General features: G+C 43.0%; 1 protein-coding gene across 4 annotated transcripts in view; it reads right to left on the bottom strand.

Moving 5' to 3' along the window:
• Positions 1 to 75: 75 nt before the first annotated feature.
• Positions 76 to 19,107, bottom strand: part of MAPKBP1 (mitogen-activated protein kinase binding protein 1) — a 102,970-nt gene continuing 83,938 nt past the window's right edge. For 2 of the 4 annotated variants that reach the window (XM_075502771.1, XM_075502772.1), the window contains exons 22-31: positions 18,571 to 18,620; positions 17,798 to 18,034; positions 16,588 to 16,757; positions 14,832 to 14,977; positions 14,183 to 14,353; positions 13,198 to 13,276; positions 11,327 to 11,637; positions 9,474 to 10,535; positions 6,071 to 6,156; positions 76 to 5,076 (exon numbers count right to left, since the gene is read on the bottom strand). In XM_075502771.1, the coding sequence (XP_075358886.1) occupies positions 4,783 to 5,076; positions 6,071 to 6,156; positions 9,474 to 10,535; positions 11,327 to 11,637; positions 13,198 to 13,276; positions 14,183 to 14,353; positions 14,832 to 14,977; positions 16,588 to 16,757; positions 17,798 to 18,034; positions 18,571 to 18,620 (2,606 nt within the window). In that variant the 3' untranslated portion in view covers positions 76 to 4,782. The remainder of the gene's footprint in view (positions 5,077 to 6,070; positions 6,157 to 9,473; positions 10,536 to 11,326; positions 11,638 to 13,197; positions 13,277 to 14,182; positions 14,354 to 14,831; positions 14,978 to 16,587; positions 16,758 to 17,797; positions 18,035 to 18,570; positions 18,621 to 19,107) is intronic. The other 2 variants (XM_075502773.1, XM_075502774.1) reach the window with 2 other exon arrangements.

The raw sequence follows: 19,107 nt of genomic DNA, 5'->3' as shown, positions 1-19,107 counted from the left end.
CGCCCCCCCGGAACACGAAGTTCCGGGCGCTGTTTGCCATCGGGTCGCGCAGCTCAACCGCAGCTCGGTAACAAATGGTCACATTTTTATTGAAACAGTTTAAGACACGGAGTACAAATGAATACAGAGTTAAAAACAGCTCCCGGAGGGAGCCTCACAGTGCAAAAAAAAAAACCCCACAAACGCTTTTTATTATTTTTTTCCAAATAATTAAAAAAAAAAAGACATTTTAAAGGATTATTTTACCTAAAGCCAAAAGTATAAAAACACACATTTATAAATAAAGCAGGAAGGATTTGTTTTGCTTTGTTTTTTAAAGGGGTGAAGGAAAAGGGCAGTGTCGGAGAACACAGGTAAAGAGTTGCCTGCCTGGTGCCTGGGGCGCACGCAAGACACGCGTTGTGGACATGGCTTATTCCTAACGCTGCTGCCCCATGCATGTCCCCCTCCACGCTTTACAGCGGGTTACCCATACAAATGCAGTCCCCGTGCCCCCACCCCCCGTGTTATTTACACACACGATTTGAAATATCGTGGAGAAGGAAGCACCTGCTCACTCAGGGGCTGCTATAACACCTGTCTGTTATTTTAATGAGGTTTTTGTCATTTAGTATCCTGGATGGTACACATCCAAGGGGGTGGGGTGGGGGAGAGACCGTATACATGCATGAATTTACCAATGGTGTTTAAATACCTGTATTTCATTTTTTCTTATATATAGTTATATACATATTCTTTCTTTTAAAAAAATTAAGTTCGTATGTTTCTACTCCCAGAAAGAAAGTCCCGATTCCTCTGAGTCACGATGAAGTCTGCTGCAAAACGGGGAACTGGGGAGGGGGCTGCTGCAAGGCCTGCCCCAACCATCACCTGGGAGGTTGCATGGAAAGGAGAGGACAACCTGAGAGAGGAGGCGGAAGAAACGCAGACTCCCATACACACAGCTCCTGGGTGCAACTGAGGGATGGGGAGGAAGAAGGTGTTACCCTGCCTGCAGCAGGAAATAAAACAGAAAGAGTTTGCTGCCCTCTCAGGTTGCAGCCCTTCCTACCGCACAGCTCAGAGGGCCCAAGAATTAACCAAGGGGTCCCACAGGCAAAGTAATACTATTTACAAGATGGAAAAAAAACCCCAACAACTATTCTCATTTTGACTAGGAATGTTGGGTTGGAGTGGACAAAATGTATGTAAAGAGGATAGGTAGGTCCCAATTATTTTTTCAGGCTTTATGTTAAACAAATAACTTGTCTTAATACAGATATCTGGTTGTGCCTATGCTAACACCATCACCAACCAGTAAGAGGGATCACAAACCAGAAAGAGGGATAGACTCAAGTTTATTACCTCCTCCCACAAGCCTTTTCACTTCCCAGGCAGTTACCATTCAGTATTTCTCTACCTGGCCCAATGGACAGCCTGTGGTGAAACATATTCACAAGGTGCAACAAAATGTAACATATTTACGCTCTCTTTGTTCTGTAAACTAGAATTTTTAGGAATATTTCCTACTGCCAGCAATAGGAAGTTAGCAGGGAAGAATCAGTTGGATGAGTCTCAAATTATAAAGAGCGACACCATCTCCTCACCCCTCTCAGCAACAAACTTGTGGCACCAGCATCTCCTTTACTGGGCTTCTACTACTCAATTCATAACATCCAAGCCTTGGGCAAACAGCTCATGACTTTGCCATTTAAGAAAAAATGGTTTTGCTTAGAGGACAGCAAGCGAAGAAACGAGAGGCCCAATAGGACAATATTTAAAACCAAACCCCTTCCAATTCATTCTTCAACTACAGATCACCATCTCAGTCCTAAATCTACTTTCCTGAAGCTTTTCTGTACTATATCTTTCACAGGTATTGGCCAAATGGTGTTCATCAGGCCAAGACTGCTTCTACCTCTACTCTGCGTGTCCTACATATACTATTCTAATTTATTTTAAACTACACAACCATCCTCCAGCTGATCTACTTGCCCGACACTTCTCTTACCATCGTTCTGATCAGATTTTACCTCTCGTTTCCCGTATGCAGCTGTGACCTCAAGCAAAATCCATTCCAGGAAGCAAAACCCACTCTGCTCAGCTTAAAAAATCAGATTTGCTTCACGTGACTCATTTCCAAGGAGCTTTGTTTCATATCTCTATGCCAGCTTCACTGGTTGTTGCTCTTTACCTTAATAGGAATTTCATTCTCGCCACTGGCTCTTCCGTATCATCTCGGACCCTTTTTGTCACTACCTCAAAGTTTAAATAATAAAATGGAATAAAATTGCACAGGGAAGTAATATAAAGGACCCTCAAACCGTTATCACCAGTAACAGAAGATACCTGGGTAGAAGGGACTGCTATTTTACCTGAGTGTCTTGTGGCCCCAGTACAGCAAGAAATTTCCTGTATACTAGGACATACGTTCACAGTCTGAAAGTGGAGGAACTAATCACATCAAAAGCAAGCTTGACCCACACTAACTCCATCACAGACCCAACGTGACTACCATCATACATTCCACTCACAGCATCTCCAGCACACCTTTTCACTCAGGGAAACTGCCAGAAATTTCCCCTCTGGTTTTCAACTTGCCTTCCTTTGCAAAACCTCTCTGTGCAAGAGAAGCTGCCCATGGGACCAAGCGCACCAGCTGATTCAGCACAGTGCAATGCTGAGACAGAACTAGAAAATAACATTTTTAAAGTTTCAGTACAAGCCCATGGAAGGAAAGGTTAGCAAGGACACCTGAAACATGATTAGGCAGATTTAAATTACAGGCAGAAGTAGCTGGAAAGCTCTCAAAGTGCTCCCCATACTGCCAAATCCTGAAGCACTCGTCAGTGGTGATTTGCCAGCAAACCTGTTAGGGGGAGAGTGAGAACTACAGATTATTCAGCCCTGGAGTTATTGGGAAGAAATAGGTCATCCTACACCAGTCTGGCCAGCCCAGTAGAAAAAAAGGCTGCACTGCAGATCTCCAGTCACAGAAAGACAAAAAGTCAACAGACCACATTTCCGAGTGCCACAGGGTTTCAAAGAGATGGCAGCCAGGACAGTAAAATGAATGAAAACTGCTTCAAGCCTGTAACCTGTGGAACCAAGTGATGCAGTCTGGCTGCCTTTGAGTGACTTCCAAGATGCTAGCAGTCTCTCTCCCACCGAAAGCTTGTGGCTTGCATTAGTTTTATAAACTGGGATTATACTGCTCTGCCTTAAAATAAACACAAGACAAACTGGAGATGGAGGAAGAAATAAAGCATTTTGTATATCTGTCCCTGTTGTGGAAAGGAGTGGGAGTAAGGGGAAAGGTGCTGAAGAATTTCATTGGTTTTAAATTTTTTTTTTACTTAGCTTATCATTGACCAAAAAACCATCGCTGAAGAGTTTTAAGCCACAACAAACACAAGTCAGCATGGGCTTAGAGAAGCTCCACAGGGTGAGAAGAGTATTGCACACACAAATGCAAGAAGGGAAGATTTTCTGTTTCTCAGACAAGAAATTAATGAAAAGAAAAGAGGCTGGGGGCAGGGGAAATGGTGATAATCACATCCCAAAATATCTTTAAGTTCTTGGGAAACCTTTTTCTGTGGGTAGTTGAAATAGCTTTACAATAGGTAAGAGAATCCCAGCTTTCTTGGGATGTAAATATTCTGTTTTCCAGGAAAAGCAAGAAGAAAACATTTTCCTATCACACTGAAATGAATGAATGACATGGATGAGCCGTTGCACTGAAGATCTCTCAAATCCAGAGTTACAGTGTAAGAGATGGAAACCAGCTTTTCCATGTCACTTCTCAACAAATAAATCATCATCCCAAATTTCCCAGTCATGATAACATCAAAGTCAATATCCAATTCCTAATCATGAAAGGTGGCTGAAACAAACTTTCATATTTGTATCTAAATCCCATTTTTAAAATGTCTGCAGAAAACCCAGTCTGAAGTATCAATATAACGTCAAATTCCAGATTAAAAATACCACTACTGAATTCATTAAATAATCTCCAAAGCGTGGTCCAAGGGTTGCAGAGCCTTCCCCCAGAGGCGAATGCAGATACAATACAGTGTGGGGACTGTCTCGAAATAAGAGGAAAGCAGACAGGGTTGTCATGACAACAATAGGATTACTCCAGGTAACAAAACTAAGGCAGGAAAAGAAAGAACAGCAAGACAAGATTTAAGCAGAAAACAGTTCATTAATTGCACAGACACTCCAGCCTGTCTCCCTGTGGGGGGTTTATAATACAGAGATTGTTTCTCGCTGGGATATGGCAAAGGGATTGACAGTTTTTGTTAAAGGACAAAGATAATAGCCACAAACGTGACATAGAGCAACAGTCAGAAAAATAAATTAATAAATAAACCCATAAAAAGTCTGCTTCTTGATTCTCATGAAGCCTTGGAGAGGAAGGGATTGGCTTCACTTGGACTCCTTTTTAGTCAGCAGTTCAGAATTTCTTGGATAAACTGGATTTTCTTTGTTTCTTTAGGCGCCAAACATCCTGACCTCCTGGCTATGAAGAAATTTCAAGGCAATTTCTCCAAACTCCTCTTTCAAGACTTTGTGTAGAGACAGGAAGTTGAAGACCATTGGGGAAAAAAATATTAAAATTGTGGCCAGCACATTGCTAAGAATTAGAGCAAGTCAGTTGTAGGGGCCTGAGGAAATCAATTTATAAAGGTCTCCCCACCAGCCCTAGACCAGTGCAATGATAGCATCGGTCTGAAGCTCTCTCTGTGGTCCTCTTCTTGGGATTATTTCTGTGTATTCACAAACACCTGAAAGCCACCCCTCTTAGAGTTTTTTGTCCATGCGTCGTTCCACAGCTTGTAGCAATAGCTCCGAGTACTGTTCCAGCAAAGCTAGCGTCTGCTCATCTCCCAAACTCTTGGGACTTGGTAGATTGGCACCACATCCCTCATTCAGTGGGCTAGTGGTATCTTGTGGCTTTGCCAGTACCTCCTTAACCTTTGGAAGCTCTTCTTCATCCTTCAGAGAGTCCAATTCTTTCTTCATTGAGGAGAATGTTTCTGTCAGGAGGCCTGCTATTTTATCTTTGTCAGTAGAAGACTCTGTATCATTTAACACCTGAAAATAGAGAGGGAAAAGAAAAAAAAAAAATAATGTATTGGGGTTTAGGTAAAGCACCAAGTTAGCAGTTTCAGCCCTTTAGGGAAGTGAAGCCATGAAGATTTGCAGACCACTAAAGTCTCCTTTTCTTCAACATTTGAGACTGCCAATTTAGTCATATAGCAAGGCATGCATCGAATACTGGATTTTGTGTGACTAGCAGAGGCATTACTCCAATAGGATAGAGATGGGAAGCACATTTTTGGGTAGTGTTCCCCTTATACTGGGCCTAAGGATGTGCTATGTTTCCCAGCTGCAGCACAGGGCCACAGTCTCCTTTTCTTGCTGTCTGCCAGATGCAGCTGGTCACAGGAACAGAGCAAGGTCAGAGAGCTAGCGCTAAGGCCAGAGCTGCAGAGGACCACATGGCAGAAGCTCACTGTGGAAGCTTCACGCTCAACACAGGAGACTTGACAGATCAGTGCTAAGCAGAGAAACGAAGAGCTGTTATATTGCTCTGCATGTAAGTCTGGTCTGGCAGTGAGAGGGACAGGCAAATGGTTGCATGTTCCCTCTCACAGCTGGATTCCCATGGTATCTCACATTTGCTAATCCTTTTCCCAGGCATCAAAGACAGAGAACAGATGGGGAGAATAAAACTTAGAGCTCCTATAATATTTTGTGTCTCTGAAGCACTGTATAAATATTAACTAATTCCCTAATAGCCCTTTGAAAAAGAGCGTACTGTTATCTTCAGTTTACAGATAGGCTAAACACACTGAAAAGTTAATTGATTTGCTCAGAGTACCATAGCAAGCCATTGGAAAATCCAAAAGTTGGAAATCAGGAATTCCTGCCTCCCCGGTTAAGGTGCAGTCAAGTGGACAACCAGGCAGCTTGTGTCACTGAACACCCCGTCAAGAGAACACCTTGAGCTAGCAAGCACATACATTCGATGCTCACAGGCTGTAAAGCCAACCTACTGTAACGGAGCCTGTCTGAGGTCACTCACCATGCGGTAAAGATGAATGGCTTTGCGCATGCTGTCCTGGAGCTCGGATACCACGTGCTCACACTGCTCTACACTGATGCACGATTCTGAAGGGGAGGAAAAAATAAAAACCCAAACTAAGGCACAGACACACTCCAATATCCGTGATCTCACAGTTGGGTAAGAAAACATTTTTTTAAATATATATTTGAAAGTCCATGTGCACACACTTCTCATTCAATTTTTAGGGCTGGTTTGAGTCAATCATTAAACAGGCAAGTTCTACATGAGCTTTCCTTCATACTACCTAGAGATGCTGCTTGTTTCAAACATTCCTATTTTCCCAGTCTTTAGCCTCTCCAAAGTCAACAATGGTTTTTCTCAGATCACACATTTTTGTTACAGTCAAGGATAGTCACAGATTACCCACGCCATTCTCTAATTATAATTAAAGTCAAGTTTGAATGAAGGCTTCCAGTGGCAAAAGGGACTGATCTGAGGAGCCTCTAATTTAGCCTCTACCTAGTCTGAAATCTACACGCTCTCCCTCATGTATCCTTGTGTACAACTAAGTGCTGAGGATGAAGGATTACACTGAATTATTACAGTGTTCTCCAGTGAGGAGTGAGGTCCAGAGGAGTGTTGACAAACAAACTCAATCACAACAGAATCACATTTCTGAGCAACCCAGGATATGCACTACTGATACACCGTAATTCAAAAATGAAAAATAAAGGCAAGCAACTGATGAACACCATCTTCTGCCTGCCTCCACCAGATATTATCTCCAAAGCATCAGAGTTGAAGGCCTGCAATGTTTTAATAAAATATCACTTTCATGAGTTAGACATAAACCATGAACAAAGACACAGACACACACACAATCTGCAGTTATCTTCAAGTTGCAAAGGCCTGGACAAAGGCCATTCAACGTCCTTTAGTTACCTAAAAACAAAACTTGATCACATTAGCATTATTTTTTCTGCACTTCTAAGAACATCATCTCTGAACAGGCTGGAGGGGACCTTATCTAATTTTATGAATACATCTAGATTATGTATAAACAAATACAGCTAGAAAAACATCTATTTATACATAAACAAACACATCTAGAAGAACAAAGGGGCATGAACAAATCCTTCCATCTGCATTTTTTGTTCCCAGATCACCCAACTTTGTAGAGTTTGAGCACAGTGGGCTTCAGTGCAGTCCAAGATTCTTGCCTTTTTTTTTTTTCCCCCACCTCTTTTTTTTTTTTTTCCTGCTCCCCTCCTCCCCTCTTTTTGTTTTAAACCCAGCTGTTTCTTCTCATGATCATTTCTGGATTTCTCCTCTGATCATGCCTTTTATGCTGGTCTCCAGCTTTGTAAGCTGCCAGTCTGGAGAAAGGTCACAACCATAACATAAATGCTTGATTAACAGGCATTTTCTGCCTCTCGGGTGTGCAGAGCAGAGCTCTTCAGAAACCAGCAGAGAATATTAAACACAGCAACAGTATTAAGCACATCTACAGCATTTTAACTGTAGATGTCAAAATGCTTTAAGAAAAACAATTAAGTCTCTTTATCTGCAGCTGTTATACAGGCAGGAAAATGGAAGGACAGAAAAATTAAGTGGAAACCCAAAGTCACAGAGCAAGTCAGAAGCAGAACAGGTCTCTGTCAACCCTACAGTTCTAATCTAAACTGCCACACTATGACTTACAGAAGCCACAGTAAATTGTTCACAGCAATAGCCAGCTTGGATCTAGACAGCTTTTCCAGCATCTACCGCTAAAAATTTGGGAAACATGGTCTGCAAGAAGCTGTAGGCTGACAGCTGTCTGTTGAGGAAAAAAAAAATTGGGGATCCACTGTACTAAATGGTCTAACTCACCAAAGGATGCTGCTAAATATTCTATCAGGGCATGCTATGTATTGGGAGCTGCTTTAAAAAAAAAAAAAAAAGAAATCACTGCTGCAAAAAAATTGCTCTTTCTCTGCACTATCTGTGCTAATTCTGCAAACAAAGATTCATAGCAACTGACCAAAACCCATGTGATGTGTAGCTTGATTCCCAAGTCTAGAAGAGAAAACTCAGCCTACAGAGTACAGACAACTGGACTGTTACTTCTCTGCTGTAGAATGTGATTCCACAGCTCCAGGCTGCATCTGCTATTGGAGGAACCTCACCCCTGTGGGGGTAAGGTCTGAAAGTTTCAGGTACATTGGCTGTTCTACAGAGCAGCTACCCTATGGTATAAGAACAGCAGGTCCCACACAAAAGACCACAATTCCTGCTTTACACAAAAGTGCTTCAATCTTAGGATGTTTTATCCCTCTAGAAATGCAAAAAGAAAAATAACAGTGCATCAAAACCAGATTATCCCTCTGCAATGCTTTGGTGCAGAAATATTGCACTTAACCATTGCGATGAACGGCGGAGCAGCCTGTCACCACAGAAAGTAATTGATCAGAGGATTACAGAGGTGTCCCTTCTCAGGTATGAATAAGAACAACATAGCAAAAGGGATTAAAAGCTGTGCACTGTATAGTCCCCTGGAAGTACAAGGTATCAGTGCAGTGGTTATCATCCAGCTTCCTACTGCATGACTCAGCTGAGTATTTCAGGAAAGCATATTTCCTTTCAAGTTGTGACACAAAAGAAAAAACTCTGGAGGTTTTACACAGAGAAACTGTGTCTTCTCTGCCACTGGAGGTTTTCCTGCCTTGGGGGGCAGGATTTTTGCTTCGGTTTGAAGTTACCTGCTAGCTTTCATTTGACTGAAGTACCTTCAACCAGGGCCTGTAACAGATCTAAGACCTGTTTTCAGCAGGTAAAACAGTTTCCCACCTTGTACCTTTTTCTCCAAACTAGAGATAATTAAAAAATTAATCCATGTTCTTTATGCTCAAACCCAAAGGCTAGGCCTGCACATGCATTGCACACCCAGTTTGCAGATATGTCCTCAAAGCAGAGTGATAGCAGCACAGAGACTTTCTCGCTCTCACAGGTGGCTACAGCAAGGAACTCATCTTGGTCAAGCCTCATCTCATGCAAGAAAACTGTATGCAAACCCTTCTGGACCCTGCACACTTGCACATTAGCAAAGTAAAGCCTGAGCTGCCTTGCATAACTTCACTGTCACTATGCTTGCTAGGTTCAGCTAGCGCATGTTGGCCTGCACGTTCATCTGCTGGTCAGACGTGCTCTGAGGGGGGCACAGGGGATGTAACCTACACACACTCATGGGGATTCCCAGCACATCAGCTTTTAGGATTGACCAGAAAGAGGTTTTAGTCCCCACATGTAATTGTATGACTAAAAACATGAGAGTGCTGAGGTCTACAAAACATTCAGCTAAAAAGGACCTTCAGACATAAGACCCAGAGGAAATGGAAATTAAAGACTGAGAAAAAGATGTCAGGTTGAAGAAGTGTCTCACCATTGAGGGGATGGCTTATGGAACGAGACAGGTGCAGACAGGACGAGACAGGCCAGAAGCTGGACGTAAAGAAATGTGATGGGATCGTGAGGCGGTTCACAAAGACAGGAGACAGAAGGGGGAAGACAAGAGATGGGTATCCATGCACACCTGAGACCTGTGCCGAGGCAGTTATAGATGTAGGAGACCTCGGCCTGATGGGGTCTAGTGGACAAAGTCCAGGCTGGTTGTCTAGCACACAGGCGATGCCGGTGATCCTCTCCCTGCACCTGGGCAGTGTGCCCTCAGGAGACCTTAGGTGCCGGCCCTCTGACAACTCCCTCAGTTTTGGATTAGTGACCCCTGGCTCATTCTGGCAACTTGCCCTTGGGACTGGACTCTCCACTGGGCTCTCCTTAGCAAGTCCTGTTGGGATCTCTCTACCAGGAACCAGAGACCCAGCAGTTTGATTCTCCCTCTTGGAGGTTCGGACCTCAGGAAAAGAGGGTTTCTTTTTACAGGCCCCAGCAGGTGACTGTGGAGACTGTGGCTCAAGCAGGGTTTTTGTTTTGGTAGTGGGTGAGAAGGAGGCCAGTGTGGGTCTATCAGGCAATGGCTTGGGAATGTCAAGAATCAGATGTGCTCGGTTTGATGATGCCAACTTGGTGTGGAAGGACTTGGGAGATGAGCAGTTTACAACTGGCTGAAGTGCTGGCTTCACTGGAACATTTTCTTTCCCTGGTAGCTTAATCTTCTCAGCATCTGCTGTGGAACTGAACTGTGTCTTCTCTGCCACTGGAGGGCTAGTCCTCCCATCAGTCAACATTTCGGTGGAGTAACCAAGGTACAGATTTTCCCCTACAGATACACTCCTTGACATCTTAGCCCGGAAGCTGGTTGTGGGGTTCATGTAGGACTTTGGTTTTGCAGCCCTGACATCTTTGGCCAGCAGAGCACCAGATCCATCCATCTTCAACATACTGGCTGATAACACCCTGCAATTGTTAGGTCTGGGATCCTTCTCAACCACCATAAGAGTCTGAGGACGCTGCTTGGCAGAGGATATCACTCCAGGACCCTTATCTGTGAAAATTAAACAGACAAACATACCAAAAATAGACAAGAGCCTGCAGTGAATTCCAAAATTGGAAAGTAACCGAGCTACTCCAGCCTACATGCCTCAGCTCAGCCCCTGGGAGAGGTGTACAGAACCACTACTGCAGGTTAATATCACCAAGCCTCAACAGCTTGCTTTTTCACCCATCCCTCATCCTGCTCACACACTGCTGCTTACCTAATGAGAGAGACTTGTTCTTAAAGTATATGGCCAGAAGACCTCAGACCACTGTGACCGTTAACTGAGAGGCCAGAGGAAACAGGCAAAAACTTATATATGGTGTTGTGGTGATAAGGTTTTTTTTTAAAAAAAAAACAAACTGAGTGCTTATTGATGGTTCATGAGTTGATTGTTTCAAAAATGGAGTTCTTTCACACAGAGTGCACGGATACAGTAAGCTCCCTCTTACTGCCCCCGCTCCTTTCCTCCTTCTCTCCTCCCCACCCTGGGGAGCTTCAGTCTTGGCCTGGAGCAACCACCCACAGCAAGAGAGAATTTCTTTGCAAATAGTTCATCTCACCCTTGGCATTGCTCCTCCCACAGCTGCCAGACAAATATCAGAGACTGATAATTAGGAGACCAGCATCTGCATTACAAATTAAAAATATTTTCCCTTGACAGACTGAGAGTTAGAAGACATGCAAAGCCTGGAGCTCAGAACGCAGAAAGACATAAGCTTAATTCAAATCTCTACTCAAGCTCAAATCTCCTCATTTCATTCTGGGGTTTATACCATTATTCCAACCTGTGTCCTTACCCTCATGAACGAGGTCATGAACAGACTGTGCCTTTCTCATCACTGCATTCACAGGGCCTTCTGGAAAGGATGCAATAACCCGCCCAGTAGCCATACCAACTCTGCTGGCCTCCAAAGCTGATCTGCGTTTTTTCTGGATGTAAACAGCCCGATTTGAATTTATGGTCTCCAGGAGTTGGCTGTTCTCCAGTGCATCACCAGGATGGCTGCTGCCATTTTTCAACAGGTCTGATGTAAACTGATTGGTCTGGGTTGGCAGCTCGATTGGCTTTGAATCCAGTCTCAGATTTGATGAAGAGAGTGACAATCGTCTAGAGAACACAATAAAGAAATCCCCGTTAAAACAAGTAAGTATGTTGCCCTGGACAAACAGGCACACACATTAAGGCAGTTTCTCTGGGATAAAGAGCCGTTCCCTATCTGGATTTTTTAAAGTCAAAAATGCCCTAGGCCGTTACCACTTCATTCTACTCATCCCTGGAAGCACTGGTCTTCAGGCATTTGACCTTAGGCTGCACGACCACAAATAGCATTGGGTCACTGTTTCCAGGGGGGAAACTGTAAAAGGTGAAGACAAAAGAGAAGGAAAAATTCCAGGCAGAGGGAACACTGGGCAAACTCAGGTCAGGTCTTTTCTCTCAGCTCACCTTACTAACAATGAAATCTTTTCCATTCTAAGATACCCTAAGATAAAGTAATTATACTTTCCTAACATTATGAAAGCATAATTACTAGGAAAGCCGGTCAGTATCTTCAAGAGGAAAGCCTCATTTCCTCTTCCTCTCCACTTCAGACAAGCACAGTGGGCTTAGCTCGGAAAGGAGGCAACTTTCAATCTGGCATGTTTGAACAGTTGAATAGATTAAAAACCCAGAGGTTTTCATAATCTAAAACTACCTCTCTTGTTACGTCTCTGGAGCGCTAGTGACTTCCTTCACTCACCATTGCAACTCTCCAGAAGCTTACACAACAGCTAACCACTGGCTTTCTTCCCAAACATACGATCTCAATGCGAGTCAGACTAAGAGGCACTCCTGACAGCAGCAACAGCAGCTGAATACAGCAATGACAAAAAAAATTCCCTAACATGGTGAATCTAGAGACAGCTGGTGAACCATAGAAGATGTACCCAAATCTGCTCAGTCCTATACAATGAAACTAATTTAAGCTGAGATTTCAGGTTGTCATTTTAGAGGAATACAGGAGTATTTGTTTTAAACATTTATGAACCCAAATCAACAAAAGTATTTACCCCATTTTTTGTTCATTTTTTGGGTTTTTTTGTTTGTTTTGTTGGGATTTTTTTTTAAACAACAAGGGAAACAGCTTGGATAGGCTTTTTGGGGTGCTTTAGGGTTGAGGTTTTTTTTGAAGAATAATACCCCCATGGGGCTTTGTATGAGACACCAGAGCACCCTGTGAAGGCATGGGACTGAGAAACAAAGCTGAGTACAAAAGGACTGTAAAACAAAGAAAAAGTTGACAAGCCTACTTTCATTGTCCAAGCTGAATGAAATGCAAAAGAATAAACAGAGCATAAACAGTGAAGAGTAAATTAGATTATTAGCAATTCCTCCAGCTTAATCAATCAAGGCATTAATCATGAAACAATTAAGCACATTGCTGAAAGAGGAAAAATAGCAAAACAACAGTGTTGCTTTAGGAAGAAATAGAACAGCTAAAGTGACACAGGATGGCCTGTCCAAATCACAGGGGTCTGCAACCAGCCTGCCAGGTGCTATGATATGCTGTGCCTATGCACACTAAGGCCAGAAGTTTGCTCAACTACTTTGACCGAGGGCCTAGCACAAGACCTACTCACACTAGTAAAAATAGACAGACAGGAACACTTAAAACAAGCAGAGCCATACCTGAGACCTGGGGACTGGGAAAGAAAGCGAGAGGAAATGCTGAGGTTTTCAGTTCTTTCCAGATTCCTACATGAGCCACCTAAAAATTTTGGTTAACCGGAGAGAAAAAGGGAGCAGTTTAGTTACAGAACAAACATTCTGACACATGCATTTTCTTATCACAGAGACTATCAAATGTTCCCCCATATCCAAGAGGATTTTTTGAGCTAAAACCACAGAGAATGAAATAATTTCATTGCCTTTTCCTTTTCTGTTCTACTTAGATTACTCTGCCTTAAACTGCTACTTTCCCTAAGGGTACGCCGCCTCCTTTTTCTCTTCCCTTTGTGTCCTATCCTGCTTGTAGGACTGTGAGGCACTGGCATCAAGCAGAAAACAAACCAATCAAAGAAAAGGGGGGCGTGGGGGGGTGGGGGGGGGTGGAGAAAACAGACAACTCACATAGATATTGCTGCCTGCAACCATTATCAATTTTAGAAAGATACGCTTTGTTCTGGAGTTGGTCGATAAAGACTAACCAGCTCCTTTGCCACTCTGATGTCTCTTCTTATTCTCTCCCTCCACCCAGCATTTCAGCCTTTTCTTTTGTGACATTTGTTATGCTTTAATATACCACTAGAGGCCACTACATGTCACCTACGGGGGCGGGGGGGGACGGGACGACGGTGAACACCACAGTTAATACCTTCATATACAACAGGAAAAACTAGTCCGGGAACAAGACAACGGCTCTTCAGGATTCCAGGGACAATACTTAACCCAACTGACACAGACCCTAATCTCATCCACACAAACTTACACACAGAGTAATGGAGTTAACAGATGTCGCTCTTCTTTAGGCCTCTCTACATTGGTTCCCCATTTTTGCCCCCTCGTACACACACACCCACAAAAGCCTAGCAGAACTTGTAGCCTGGTTTGATTTATACAGGGGACAAATCTGGGGTGACCTCACAAAGTCCCCTAACCGAGCAGAGAGCTGTACCTTTTCCATCAGTGCTGCCCAGGGTCCCAAAATGCTGCCTGAGGAACTTTTCCTGATCAGGTATCTGGGGGATTTCTCCCTCCAGCATGCTAGTACCCACATCCTCCTCTCCTTCTTCTCCCTCCAGGTCTGAGATGCCATCCACACTCAGGGGCTCAGTGCTTTCAGAATCTGGGAAAAAGCAAAAACCACCAATGCTGTAATAGCATAATCACAGTAACATCAGTCAGGTTAAAAAAAGATATTCAGCAAAGATGCTAAATTGAACCTAGAACGTTAAAGCAAAAGTTGGTCAGCATTAAGTGTAATTCTCTAATCTACCATATCCCACAAACAGCATAGCCTATAGGATAATCAGTACTAAACCTGCCTCCCTACTTAGCAAGGTAAAAGAAAACAAAAGGCGCACAAGGGAAGTGCATGTTAACCAACTCCTGCTTCTACAGCGGCTTCACCGAAATGCCTGTTCAAATGTGCCTGAATCTTTACAGCAATACTAGCAAGACTAATAGGAGTGCGACCTCAGTTCAGCTCATGAAGAGGATCAAGTATTAGAGATCAGGATAGCAACCAATAAACATGGCACAGAACAACCCCAGCAAGTTTCTGTAGCGTTCCACATCACATATAAATACATTTATAATCTTACCTTCATTTGGATGGTCTGGGCTGGACAGCCGACTGCTGCTGTAATCTACAGAGCAAGCACTGTCAGGACTGTGTTTGTCTGGGCATCCATTAGTGTGATAACCTCTACTTAGCTTCCCGTGGGGCAACGCTTTTACCTGGAACTCACTACAAGAGAGACAGGAAAGATACAGCACTAGAAGAGACATTTGGTTTACATGCAAAGAAGCATATTCTAACTTTATTAAGGCCTTACCTGTGTTAGTAACACCTTTGATTACAAAAGTAAGGCTTTAAAGAGAAAAAGAAGTTGATTTCTCTCATCATTATACAGTATATTTTTTGCATTTCATTAAGCTTGGACAGTGAAGTCTCAAGGGGACTGTCTGACTTTCTGGGCGTTGTCAGTTTCCCATGATTACCTGGCACCAGCACAGCACTGCCCTGGCTTGATTTCCAGCAGAGGTGAGGAACAAATGTAGAGGTCTACGCAATGAAAAAGGGACTAAAACCAGGCCTATAGCTGCATGATAGAAACTCCAGTTTGCCATAGATTTGAGCCTAATATAGTATTTTTTCCATGTTTATGACCTGCTTCTTTGGGCAACTTCTGCGTTGCAAAATAGAGAAGATTCAAGGTTTGAGCAAGGCTAATTTACTGAAGAACGTCGTACAAAAATACAATACTGTAGGACAGGGTTCCTGATTTCTGTTGTGATGTCATGAGTCCTATTTTGGCAAATGCAGCAGTACCATTCTTTTGGCTGATGCCTGAGGACTTCAGTTTTCCACTTTATGAAATACTTTGGTTTCAGATGTACTCCAATGCAAGGTAGGATGCAGAAGTCCTTCAACAGAAATGAATGGCAATTACCCCTGGCAGCTTGCAAACTCTGCATACTTTGAGATGTGTCCAGTCTGTATCCTACATCACCAGAGGGCCTCCCTTTCTTACATGATGGAGCAGCACATGGGTCTGCTCTGTCCAAATGTTATCATAATAAAATTAAAAATGTAAATAAAGAGAAACTGGGAGAAACCTAGCAGCTTCAGCTGCAAAATCTTGGCATGCACTCTTGCATAAAAGCCTGTCTAAAGCTATCAGCCCGCTCTTTGTAACAGAGCAGGAGGAGACAGAGGAAATTAAACAGCTATTAGCATCAGGTTAGAGGGGGAAGGGAAGAATAAAATTCAGGGAAGGAAAAAAAATGAAGCACAGAATGAAACAGAAAATTAAGTGAGGTAAAACTAAAACAAAAGAAACGGCAGAGGAAGAAAAAAGGTCTCCACTGTCCTTTTCAATTCCATCTATCTCATGCAAGCCATTCTATTTCCCACAACAGGGTCATCACATTTGTTAAATTCTTACCCAATTAGGTTTGAAATTCTCATAAATAGTGTCCTGTCATTTCTCTTGGGCAGACATTTCACTGCCATGTATATGTCACTGTTGGGTGGTTTTCCAGCTTCCAAGTTTTCCCTTGCTTATTTCAATCCAGATAAGGGAGAAAGCAAAAAGGCTGCTCCCAAGTTGTTTATTCAACAAAAAAAAAACCTGGAGGAGGCTGCTAATGTGCAGTTTCCTCCAAGGAAAGATTCTTTTAATGATGCCTTCTTAGTTTCAGATTCCTTTAGCATCAGGCTGGCATAAAACTCTCAACTAAACATGCCTGGCATCAATCAGGCAGTAAGTCAACTCATCCAAATTACCACACAAGCTGCAAGCAAACTAAAACAGAAATGTCTAAGCCATGCACAGCAGAGAGCTTATTTTTAACCTGCTAGGGTCTGTGGGATGGATTTCATCTTGCTCAGGGTAGATTACACACTCCTCACTCTCAGAAGGTTCCAGTTCCTGAGAGAAAATCCCCTCTTCGCAAGACACAAGCCGAATCACTTGGGGTCGCACACAAGGCCGGTTATCCTGGGGAGGTATTGAGCTGCCAACCTGGTTTTTAAAAAATAAATAAAAAATTAAAATAATAAAAATTAAAAAAGAAAACTAGACATTACCAGTGTTTTTCCTTAAGTCAGTAAATGCTGTGCAGAGCTAGAAAGTACGCATTACAGCACAGAATATGATCAGAAATCTGAGATCAGAAAACACAGCACTCCTATGTCTTTTCTGTTCTTATCTGCTAAACTTGACAGACTGCTGCTGTAGTTTCCTATTTTGTTTCCTGTTTGCAATACCCTAAAATTCTCTGGTAAAGTACTGGACTCCCCATCCTCCTTTGACCACACATCAGGAGCGTAAGCCATGTGGCAGCAGGTTCTTCCATTACCGTTTATAGACCAATCAGACATAGTTCAGAGAATTCTGTGTGCCACAGCTGAAAAACACTGATTTACTGCACGCAGTGAGCCCAATCCTCTCCTCAGTCATGCAGTTATAAAGGCAGGAAAAACTCTAAGGAAGTTAGATGGCAGGACAGACTGCTACTGGAAAACAGTCATTAGCCTTCTGAGGTATGAGTATGCATTACTTGCTGTGACCCATCAATACTGAGATCTTGGATATGTTTTAAAGAGAACTTAATAATCTAGCACAGCCCACAACTAAGGGCATCATATGAGCCATATGAGCTGCATTTCAGTGGCTACTGGAGTCAAGACACTGCACCCCAGCAGAGCGATCTAACAGGTAATCAAGTACACATCTGTAATTCCAAGCTCAGCTTCTCAGCTTGTTTGTGCCATAAATAATCAAAGAGCTAGACGAAAACATGAGGCCTTCCCCTGTCATTGGAAAGAAACCTTGATCCCATACGGGCTCTGCTACACTATGGCAGAAAAGCCAGAGTCACACATTACAGAAGTACTAACTACAAGAGAGTTATCCGAACAGGTTTCTCAGAAGGCATTTAGAGCCACCTCTAAAGACATAAAGAATAGCATCAGGTAGTAATAAATATAGATAATAATAAACAGAGGCAGGAAAGATGCACTCAGAGTACATTCACCTCCTTAGAGTAGTACTGCCCTTACTTTGTTGATGTGCACAGGAAGATCTGCCTGTTCTTCTCTGTCATCCCCATTGCTGTTCTGAGACAGCGAGTCTCGACTTGGAGAACGGGAAACAGAGAAAGACTCCAACTGACGCAAGTCAAGCATGGATTTCACAGTCATCTCTATGTTGCTGGTTGGCTGGGACCAGCGCCCACGTTGCCGGGGCATCTTGCTCATTGGTGCCTCTGACTGCTGGATTGCCACTATCTCTTTGGCCTGAAGGAAATTGAAACAAAGACAGTCTTAGAGACTGAGTTCTACTGATAGAAAAACAGGAGAGAAAACAAAAGACCCACAGAAAAACACAATTATATCCGTCTCCATAAAAGTGCCAAAGCTGTCAGTGAGATAGCTTAAAATTCCTCTCTTAAAATTCCTCTCTTAATCATAAAGACATCAAGTAAAGATGATACTTTTGTTGCTGCTTCTTGCATAACTGAACATTTAAAGGCCTCACTCGGATCCACGTATATGATCAGCTTCAGCACTATGTGACATTCAGGCCAGAAATGAAGGGGACAAAAGCATAACATCTGATGGAAAGATACTGATGTAAAAATCCCAAGCGAAACTGTCTCTTAACTAGGCTATATTTTGCCACCCCCAAGTCATTCTTCAGAGAGGCTTCTCAATGGTTTCCCACCCCAGCTGCACCTTTCCCACCAGTGAGAATGAAGTTTTTAATCTCCATGGGAATTTCTTTTCCAGTTTCCCTATGACAAGAAATACAATTTGAAGGTTTAGCAACTCACCCTCCTCATTTCCCAATGGGAAAGGCTTCTTGAGAGGGTAAGGTCTGGATCTGGAAAGGGAAAAAGATATATACCTAGTTGACATCCTTGGCCAGCAGTCCAGCTTTTTAAACACCTCTTACCTCATCTTTCCTCCTACACCTTTTGAACCAGCAGACCACTGTCAACACATGCTTTCCCATAGACTACCAAATCGTTGTATCAAAATTTTAATGGAGACATACTGTTTTATGTAAGATTTTCACTGACTCAGCAGACCCATTGCAGAATGCTTGCCAGAGTGCAGTGGCCCACCAAAGGCTTGGGAGAAAACCCTGCTCCAATACACTGTAGCATCTGTGGTAAAAATACCTCAATTAGTAATGGTAATCTCTACTTTAAGTTTTATCAGACATCTCTAGAATCCTTTACGAAATCTCTTTTGGCTTCTGTGGACTTCTAATAGCTTGTAGACCCAAGCCCAGGACACTAGCGCAAAATTTGTTTGGCTAGTTGGAACAGGCAAGAAACTTGCCAATTTAACAACTGAATTTCTAA

Source organism: Mycteria americana, chromosome 5, assembly GCF_035582795.1.
Source record: "Mycteria americana isolate JAX WOST 10 ecotype Jacksonville Zoo and Gardens chromosome 5, USCA_MyAme_1.0, whole genome shotgun sequence".
NCBI classification, from domain to species: domain Eukaryota; kingdom Metazoa; phylum Chordata; class Aves; order Ciconiiformes; family Ciconiidae; genus Mycteria; species Mycteria americana.
Note: the sequence above shows the minus strand (reverse complement) of the source record. Positions and strands in the feature narration are given on the sequence as shown.